This window comes from Phycodurus eques, chromosome 11 (assembly GCF_024500275.1).
Source record: "Phycodurus eques isolate BA_2022a chromosome 11, UOR_Pequ_1.1, whole genome shotgun sequence".
Classification (NCBI taxonomy): domain Eukaryota; kingdom Metazoa; phylum Chordata; class Actinopteri; order Syngnathiformes; family Syngnathidae; genus Phycodurus; species Phycodurus eques.
Window position 1 is genome coordinate 4,688,887 of NC_084535.1, and position 9,969 is coordinate 4,698,855.

At 40.2% G+C, this 9,969-nt stretch overlaps 1 protein-coding gene across 1 annotated transcript; it reads left to right on the plus strand.

The window, feature by feature from the left end:
- Positions 1 to 9,645, plus strand: LOC133410046 (polyribonucleotide nucleotidyltransferase 1, mitochondrial). Its single transcript, XM_061690772.1, has 28 exons — positions 1 to 219; positions 1,143 to 1,203; positions 1,366 to 1,440; positions 1,529 to 1,634; positions 1,744 to 1,793; positions 1,934 to 1,997; positions 2,081 to 2,128; positions 2,330 to 2,443; positions 2,704 to 2,890; positions 3,903 to 3,954; positions 4,033 to 4,090; positions 4,168 to 4,264; positions 4,332 to 4,434; positions 4,502 to 4,572; positions 5,378 to 5,414; positions 5,489 to 5,555; positions 5,692 to 5,781; positions 5,863 to 5,916; positions 6,867 to 6,976; positions 7,088 to 7,159; positions 7,966 to 8,029; positions 8,108 to 8,191; positions 8,260 to 8,343; positions 8,419 to 8,525; positions 8,748 to 8,803; positions 8,913 to 8,991; positions 9,099 to 9,146; positions 9,259 to 9,645. The coding sequence occupies exons 1-28, from the start codon at positions 101 to 103 to the stop codon at positions 9,412 to 9,414; spliced, it is 2,313 nt and encodes a 770-aa protein (XP_061546756.1). The 5' UTR covers positions 1 to 100; the 3' UTR covers positions 9,415 to 9,645.
- The last annotated feature ends 324 nt before the right edge of the window (positions 9,646 to 9,969 follow it).

The following is a 9,969-nucleotide window of genomic DNA, read 5'->3' on the forward strand; positions in this document are numbered from 1 at the left end:
TAAGTGTCATGGAAGCCCTTACGCGCTCATCTCCGGCGTAAAGTCGTGTTTTCTTTCTCGCTCATTTTCCTCTTAGTTCTTCTTTAATAGAAATTGAGCCATGAGGCGTTTACTACAGCTTGGACGTTCCTTTTCGCGCTGCCGTGTGCGTTTGTGTCACCTTAGCGTGTACAAAAGTCACGACCAGGTACGACGTGTGGCAGTGGACCTCGGAGACAAGTGAGTTGATTTCAGACTCGTTTCGATTTCTTGAGAAGTGCTCAGCAGATGGAGCAGCACGAAAAACAACAAGTCGCTTCATCATCGTTTCAATGCGGCTGCGAAGGGATGTTTGGGGATACCTTCAAAAGAAAGGAATGACTCACACCGCCAAATTTAAGGACTATATTTTCCACATTTTCTTTTCTTTCGAAAAATCGTGGAGATTACAAATCGTATCTTTTCGAGAGTACAAATTGTATATATTTGTTTAGATTAAAAGTGTATATTTGATTTTATATTTTCTAGATTAAAAGTGGTATATCATTTGTACATTAAAGTCAAAATCTTCCAAAAGATGAAGTCCTATATTTTCGAGATTAGTTGTATATTTTTTTGCATCTACTGTTGTGTACTTTTTAGACTAGTTGTAATCTCTAAAAAAAAAAAAAAATTTAATATCCGAGATTTCAATTGTAATTTTCTGAAGTTAAATTCATATATTTTCAAGATTAAAATTGTCAAGAGAATATATTTGTATATTTTCGAGATGAAATGTTAAAAATGTTTGAGATTTAAATTGTCTATGATCGAGATTAAAAACAGATTTTTTAAAAATGAAAGTCAGTCCTTTTTATTTTCTCAGAAAAGTATGACTTGATTCTCATATTATGACTAATCGCAACTAGAAATGGGAAAATAAATTGAATTCGATTTTTTAATTTCTTTTAAATTTAAAAAATATACAACTTTATTCTTGTAAATTTATGATTTAAGTCTTGAATATATATATATATATCACGAAAAATATACAACTTTTTCTCAAAAATATACGACCTAATTCAACTTTAATCTCATAGTTTAATATGTTATTTTCTTTTCAGTGTTGCCCTCACACTCCTTTGTGTTCAGTAAATAAACACCTGAACGTTTGTGACTTGTAGAAAGCTGGAGATCTCCTCTGGGAGGCTCGCCAAGTTTGCCGATGGCTCTGCTGTAGTCCAGGTAGACGCACCGCATGTCTCCAACCATATTTGCATTATAATTGCAAAAAAAAAAAAAAAAAAAGCTCAGCAGAGTTGCAGTGTTGTTGGATGCACACAGCTTTAGCTTGCGATTTGCCCATTTCTATTTCAGTCATAAATGTGTGACTCTTTCTTTTTGTAGCTGGGCGACACCTCGGTGATGGTGACAGCTGTGAGCAAAACTAAACCGTCTCCGTCTCAGTTCGTGCCTCTGGTGGTACGTTTTCATGTTATGTCATTTCCGCGCACGTAATGTTCTGCTTTTGCGGTGCGTCAAGTGTGCCGTTGGGTTGATTGTCTGGCAGGTAGACTACAGGCAGAAAGCGGCGGCGGCCGGCAGGATCCCAACCAACTATTTGAGGCGAGAGCTGGGCACCACCGACCACGAGATCCTCACCAGCAGGCTCATAGGTAACCTCATAAAATGAATAATAAGCGTGGTCATGCAATTAATAAAAGGCGTAAGTCAAGGCGACACTGCATGTGAACGATTGAATGGCTTTTGTTTTCTTGTGTGCAGACAGATCCATTCGACCTCTTTTCCCATCCGGTTACTTTTACGACACTCAGGTAAATTTGGTTATTCTTAGCGGAAGTTTGATGAAAGCAAATCACACACGTTGGGAAATGTTTTTGCATGATGAAAATGTCTCCTTTAAGACTGAATGTAATATTGATGAATTAACATTTATTGAATTGTATTTTTCTAGATTCTGTGTAACTTGCTGGCCGTGGATGGCGTCAACGATCCAGACGTGCTGGCTATCAACGCAGGTGATAATGGAATATTCCATCGGATGTTCCTATCGTGATTATTATTTGCGGTGCGTAATTGTTTGTCGTCTTTTCTGTTCAAGCCTCAGCCGCTCTGGCTCTCTCGGACATCCCTTGGAACGGACCCATTGGTGAGCGGCGCACATTTTTAACTAATCGTGAACGCTCCCCTCCAACGGTTTTGGACCCGCGAGGAACATTTCCCCATTTTTTGCCGGGAACCGAAATAAATACGAGGATATTTGTAACAAAACATATGAGCTAATTAAATGTTTTCCGAGACTTTTGGACCTTACACTATAGCAATGGCAGTTTGTCTGAATTCCCCGCAGGAGCGGTGCGTATGGGATTGATGGACGGCGAGCTGCTGGTCAACCCCACGCGAGCCGAGATGGCAACCAGCACGCTCAACATGATCGTGGCCGGAGCCCCCAGCAGTCAAGTGGGTCAGTTGAAGCGTGTTTAGCAAGTTATTTCGTTGAACAAAAAAAAAAAACTTTAATCGACAAAAATGTTGAATTACTCTTTAAGTATTCTTGAATTTTAATACTATTTTCAATGTCCCTGTCTGTAATTAGGCAAATGTACCGTTTAATTCATGTTAATTCCTGTAAATCCCCATACATTCCTGTTAAATCTCCCAAAGCGTTGCAGCCTCTCTTACCTGGGTCACGTGTCTGTGTCTCGCTCTCTGTGTCGTGGCCAGTGATGATCGAGGCGTCGGCCGAGAACGTTCTGCAGCAGGACTTCTCTCACGCCGTCAAGGTGGGCGTCAAGCACGCGCAGCAGATCATCCTGGCCATCCAGCAGCTGGCGCGAGAGCTCAAAGTCGCCAAGCGCACGCCGCCCAAGATGTTCTCGGCCCCCGCGGACATGGTGGCGCACGTGCGGCAGTAAGACCCGTCGTGCCAAACGCTGCGACGTCAATTGCGTGGTGTCCGTGGAAAATGACGGCCCACCCGCTAGTCCTATCACGATGTGGAAAGTGAACGCACCTCAGTTAAAAAAGCTCAAGAGAACATGATAAATAATTTATATTACAGTGGTGCGACAAGGAAAGTAGCTCTCTACAGTATTGGACTTCATGAATACATAAAATAATAACAATTAAATGTATATTACACATTGAACAGTTTGATTTCATGCTTCATTGCCCACCGATATTGTGCTGGTGCTTCTGGTGTGCGCGCCTTGGCCACCTGAGGGCGGTATAATACAGACATGTATATAATATATGTTGGACAGGGTTACAACTGAGTGACTGGAGTAATTTGTTTTTTTGCAGAGGATAAAGAATATAGGCCCGTACGTGAGTACTGTTATGTCGGTCGGTCTACATATGTTGCGGCACCAATTGTGTTCAACTATCCATTGCTTAAAGGGTTACAACTCCAGCAGCAACAATGCTAGTTTAATTAGCCTGTCTATGTCGTTTAGCATTGTGTGTTAGCGTTAAAGTAGCAGACTTTCGAAGGTGACGTGGTTTGGTTAAATATACAATGTGCAAATCACTTAGTTTTATGTTAGGTTTTACACTAAAAATAAAATATCTGAATAAATACTTCAGTCGTTGTTTTTATATTCTTTTAAAATAATTGAGTAATAAGTCAATTTTTTAAATGAATGAAAAAAATAAAAATATCTGCACAAAACACACGATTCTACAAAATCATCCATCCATCAGCTTTCCATACCGCTTATCCTCACTACCATTTAAAATTGTATATATTTCTTTCTTTTTTTTTTTTTTTTTTTTTTTTTTATATAAAATCATGTGTACCTCAATCGTGGTGTGTTCACTTTCTATAGCTGCTGTATCGGATGTCCACAAAGGCGCTGTTGTTTCTCATCTGAGTAACAATTTTGGACATCTTACAGGTCATATATTGTTTAATGTGCACGCAGATTCTCCTCTGAGAAGATTTACGCCGTTTTCACTGATGCCACACATGACAAGGTAAGCGTCAAACTGCCCCTGGTGCTCTTTCTCAGCTTGCCCTGTGTCCTTATTTCCATAACAATAATGTCATCCCAGATTTCGAGAGACGAAGCCATCAACAAGATTCGCCGGGAAACCGAGGAGTACCTGAAAGGTAATCTTTTTTTTTTCTCTGGCGTGACGTTCTTTCTCTGTCACGATTACAATTTTTAATTCTGATTCATTGTTCAGAGAAATTTCCTCAAGCCGAACCTTTTGAAGTCATCGAGTCCTTCAACACTGTGAGCAGGGACATCTTTAGGAATTTAGTGCTCAACGAATACAGAAGGTATGTATTTACAATTTATTATATGCCGTATGATGATGTGCCTGTTTATGATGATGCGTGCGTTTAGGTGTGACGGCAGAGAGTTAACGGCGTTGAGAGACATCTCCTGCGACGTAGACCTCTTCAAACCGCTTCACGGATCGGCTTTGTTCCAGAGAGGACAAACGCAGGTGTGCTGTTTATAATATTATTTCATTTCTTCAAAACAAATTGTCCTAAAAATGGAATCTTCTGTAGGTACTGTGTAGCATCACGTTTGATTCGCTGGAATCCAGCATTAAAGCGGACATCATCACCACGGCGTTGAGGTAAGACGGATCTTTCAAAACCCGTAAAATGTTGTGTTCCATGACAATATAAGCACCAAATCTACTACAATAAAGAATAGAACGTTCTCTCTGCTTTTTTAATTTTTTTTTATTTTACATGGCGGTCCTCATTTACTCCATGAACTGTGTCGTCCTTTCTCACGATCACAACATACACTTTACACTACATACGCTGTTTGAGTGCGAGGTGCCGAAACCTGTCCGACTTCCAACCCCCTTTGCGTTTCTCTCCCTCATAACCGACGTGACAATCTGAGGTTCCCTAATCTTGATCTCAACTCCAAAGCGATGCCATGCCGCCATCTCCAGGGATCTGTCGGTCATTACAGTGGTTTACAAACTTGAATTTCAAAGACAAGATGGGCAAGACACTTTTCTACACCTACCTGTTGAAAAAACAAAGTACCTGAGGGATATATATATATATATATATATATATATATATATATGTCTGATGATTCCAGTTGACGAATAGAAACGTCCATGGCATTGAATGAGTTAAACACCAAAATTTCATCGCCAGTGACGGCGGCCCAATGGAAATTAGCATGGATGTTGCGGGACTTGTAAATCTTGAAACAAGTGCTACTTGAACACACGCGCAGCAGCAACACATACAAACAGAGCGCACAACCGTACTCACAGACATGTATTCTCTCTGCTCTGTGGGAATGCCGACTATTACTGGAGTTTATTTATTTGGGGACCTTCTCTGCCTCTTCTTCTTATACATATGTAGCATTTATCATGTTAAACTAAGCGACACCACATTCTCTGTCCGCAGTGGCATCAAGGACAAAAACTTTATGCTCCATTACGAGGCAAGTCACTTTTTTATTATTTTCTTGACAATTTCCATCGGTGTCGTTAATGAGCCAGTTGAATTCTATTGCAGTTCCCGCCCTACGCCACCAACGAGATCGGCAAGATGGGAGGTCTCAACAGGCGAGAGCTCGGACACGGTGAGCTTGGATGAATTCTAGTCTGCTAATACGCTATCCATCCGTTCTCTGTCGCGCACGCCCGCGCATGAGGTTCGCCGGTGAGAAATGTTGATGCCGGATCTGATTTGTCGTACCTAATATTGTGTTTTTGTAGGGGCCCTGGCGGAGAAAGCGCTGCGCCCTGTCATCCCCAAAGACTTCCCTTTCACCATCAGGGTGACGGCCGAGGTGCTGGAGTCCAACGGTGAGCGTCTGGCGAGGCTTTTACGGGGGTCTAACGTGGGTCCCGACTGACTGGCTCGCTGTTTTCATTGTCACCTGTCAGGGTCTTCGTCCATGGCCTCAGCGTGCGGAGGCAGCCTGGCACTCATGGACGCAGGTAAGCCACATCAGGACTTACGGATGCAAGGATCCACGGTTCTTTTTTCCTTCCTTTGTTACTTTTTCCATTTCTTCCTTCCATACTTATCTTTTCTCTCCGCAATTCTTTCCCTCCTTCAATTTTCCTTCTACTGTTTCTTTCCTTTTTCTTCCTTCTTTTTGATCAATATTGCGTTCCCTTTTCTTCCTTCCTTTGATTTTGTCTTTGTTTTACACGTTCCTCTTTTTTCCTCACTTGTTTCCATCTTTGATGTCTTCCTTCCTGCCTTTTCTTTTTCCTTCCATTTTCTTTTACCCTTCTGTAATTGATTTTCTTCCATTCCTCCTTTTCTTGTTCCTTAACTTTTCTTTCAAATTTTCTGCCTTTATTTTTATTAATGCCTTCCTTTTTCTTAGTTCTTCCTTGTTTCCTTCTTTCTTTCTTTAATTTCTTCCTTCATCCCTTCCATCCTTACTGCCTTTTCTTTCTTTCATTCTTGATTTCTTCCCCCTCTGCTTGCATACTTCCTTGTTCCTTCCATTTTCTCTACCTTTTTTAATTTCTTCTTTCTTCCATTCCCCTTTTCTTTTTCATTCACTTTTTTCAAATGTTTTGCCTTTTTTTCTTTTCTCAACTCCTTTTTCCTCTGTCCTTCCCTTTTCTTTCCTTCTGTCTGCCTTCCTCTTTCATTAATTTCTTCTTTCCCTCTGCATCCATTTTCTTCCTTCTCTCATTCCTTTCGATTCCTTTCCTTCTTTCTGCCCTCCTTTTTTGTTCGTCCTCTCCATTTTTTATTTTCCCCTTTTCTCCTTTGTATCCCCTTTTGTTTTTCCATTCCTTTTCCATTTTTCCTTCTTTATTAATCTCATGAGGGGAAGTTCAGTATTTATTTTTTTCGAATAACGTACATTACGACACAATAGTTGTTTTCTTCCTCGTGTTCTCACGTTTGAGTTTCGTGGTCTCAGGCGTTCCCATCTCGTCGGCCGTGGCCGGCGTGGCCGTGGGCCTCGTCTCCAAGTGCAACCCCGACAAGCCCTCAGAGATCCAAGACTACAGACTGCTCACTGACATTCTGGTAACGTGCGCTCGTCATCTGCCGCAGAGGAAGCGCAAAAGGCCAAGCTGATGAAGTGACAGCAATCGCCCTTGACGAGATGGGATCTCAATAAATGTTGTTTGTGTACAGGGAATAGAGGATTACCTTGGCGACATGGACTTCAAACTTGCAGGAACAAACAAAGGCATCACTGCGTTACAGGTAACAAGTCCAACGGCCCTCAAGCAAGTTTCTTAAAGATGGCTGAAGTTTAATGTTGCGCTTTTTTGTGCTTTACAGTCTTTGACATTATTATGATTTATTTCACGGTAAATTGCTATCTGCATGAATAAAATAAATGATATGGAAACAGGCCCCAAATTATTCGTACACTGGCCATAGTTTGAGGTTTTTTTTTTTTTTTCTTCCCCCAGAAGTAGCAAAAGACTCAAAACTAAAATTCATCTAATTACTTTATTGTAATTATTAATATTATTAAATGTTGATATAAAATATATAATTTATATTTCATCCATTCATGTTCTGTAACTTATTTAAATGTTGTACTGTATGTATTTAATATTTTACTAGTAAGGATAAGCGGGACAGAAAATGGATGGGAAATATACATTTTATTTAAAATATAAATTAAGACTTTTAAATGTTAGCTTTTAATTTTATAAAATATATTTATTATTGAAATTATTTTTATTTAGTATTTAAATATTTTTTAGATAAAATAGTTGACCATATATAATTCTTTTTTTTTTACATTTTATTTAAAGTATATACAATGATAATTCTTTATCTAAGTATTAGCTTTTGTTTTATAAAATATAGAATTCATTGAAATATATTATTCTTTGCAAAATATCAATTCTATTGAAACTACATTAATACGTATTTAAATATTAGCGTTTTAAAATAAAATGATACAATTAATTAATCGAATATATTATATTTTGTGTTTATTTTATTTATTTTTCTTTCAAGGAAAACCTCACTTTTTTTTCCTGTTTCCCTTCCAGGCGGATGTGAAGATTCCTGGTCTTCCTCTCAAGGTGGTCATGGAGGCCATCCAGCAGGCCACAGGTACTGCAGTCCTGTGAACATTTTTACACCAATAAAAAAAAAAAAAAAAAAAAAAACACTTAAATTATGACATTTTAGTGGCAAAGCGGGAGATCTTGGGCATCATGAACAAGAGTTTGGCAAAGCCCAGGACGAGCAGGAAGGAGAACGGGCCGGTCGTCGGTGAGCTTTGGGTTGAAATTTGTTAGTTTATTTGAGAAATGATTAATGAGTTATTTTTGTTTCTTTAGAGAAGGTACGCGTGCCCGTGTCCAGACGGGCTCGCTTCGTGGGCCCGGGAGGATACAACCTTCGGCGGTTACAAGCTCAAACGGGTAACGTTTCTGCTTCTGCCTCAGACAGGAAGTGATCAGAAAAGTTGAGGAAGTTGCATTTGGTGTCATTTTAAGGCGTAACCATCAGTCAGGTGGACGAGGAGACCTTCTCCGTGTTTGCTCCCACACCGGGAGCGCTGAGCGAGGCGCAGGACTTCATCAGCGAGATCTGCAGAGACGACGCGAGTGACTTTAGTTTTTTATTCACATTACATACAGACTAACCCGAATTTGGACGCAAGCCATAAAGCCCCGTAATGTTTACAGCAAATATTTGTCTTCAACACTTCCAGGCCAAGAATATGAAACAGACAAATGAATGTAAATTCACCGAATTGTGACGTCACAATTCGACAAAATATCTGAAGGGATATTAGAAGTGCATATTCTGCTTTCTTTTGCAGCAAGAGCAGCAACTGGAGTTTGGCGCCATCTACACCGCCACCATCACTGAAATAAGGTCAGCTGCTTCAGTAGATGCAGGCACTTTTTTGTTTTCTCTTTTCAATGGAACATGTATTATTTACATTTAAACTTATTTATTTTTTTTTTTTTCAAATGTGCCGCAGGGACATTGGCGTTATGGTGAAGCTCTATCCCAACATGAGCGCCGTCCTGCTGCACAACTCCCAGTTGGACCACAAACGAGTGCGTATGCATGTGAGAGTGAGAAAGTGTGTGAGAGTGATTGTTTGTGTGTGTGAGTCAAACCACTATTAAAATATTTATTTTGTCTCCCCCCCCCCTCCAATTAGATCAAACATCCAAGTGCTTTGGGGTTAGAAGTGGGTCATCAGATTCAGGTTTGTTGTCACCTGCCTAGATTTACAACTACATGCTGTCACAATAAAATTAATCCCCCCCCACCCCAAAAAAAAAAAAAAATGCATATAATCGGACATCTTCTCTCACCAGGTGAAGTATTTCGGACGGGACCCCACGGATGGCAGGATGCGCCTCTCGCGCAAAGTGCTCCAGTCTCCCGCCGCCGCCATGGTCAAGACGATGAGCGAGAAGCAGAGCATCTCCATGGAGACAGCCGCAAACAATGCAAGCAATGCCGGACCGTGAGCAAGCGGCCCACACGAGAAGGAAACGGAACCGCTGGATGTGACGCTTGAACGCACAACTGGAGGAAGTTATACATTGTGCTCTCTTTACTGTGGCAAAGAAGGAACATGATGGACAAAAATCAACGGTGTAAAATAGCACTACTTTTTTTTTTTTTAAATATGACTAGTATATTGTGTTTTCAATTGCAACGTATGGAAATCCTGTGTGAATAAAGTTTTAGGATGACTGTATTGTGAGCATGTCCAAATTATCAGGGTAAATCTCTCAAGGAGCTAAATAAAGTGTGCTTATACCCACCCTGGACAGGTTGCAAGTCAAGCACAGGGAAGTTTTTTTTTTTTTTTTAAACCAAACCCCCCCATTTTTTTTTTTTTTTAAACCCCAAAAAATATTGAATAAGCGAGGAAATGAGAGATATATAGGGACATACGTTAAAGATCGGCACCAATTTGTTGGTTTGAAAATTTTTGTTTGTTTCTATTCATTTTATTGTGTCAGTGCAAAAACAAAGTATCGCGTGATGGTGGGTTTATTTCTTCCGGCAGCTTCTCG

What these genes read in the sequence shown, in the direction of transcription:
- LOC133410046 (XM_061690772.1), top strand. Translation starts at nt 101, where the DNA reads ATGAGGCGTTTACTACAGCTTGGACGTTCCTTTTCGCGCTGCCGTGTG. An exon ending in GCGAGATCTGCAGAGACGAC is followed by an intron (nt 8,526 to 8,747) that starts GCGAGTGACTTT and finishes TTTCTTTTGCAG; the next exon opens with CAAGAGCAGCAACTGGAGTT. An exon ending in AAGTGGGTCATCAGATTCAG is followed by an intron (nt 9,147 to 9,258) that starts GTTTGTTGTCAC and finishes TTCTCTCACCAG; the next exon opens with GTGAAGTATTTCGGACGGGA.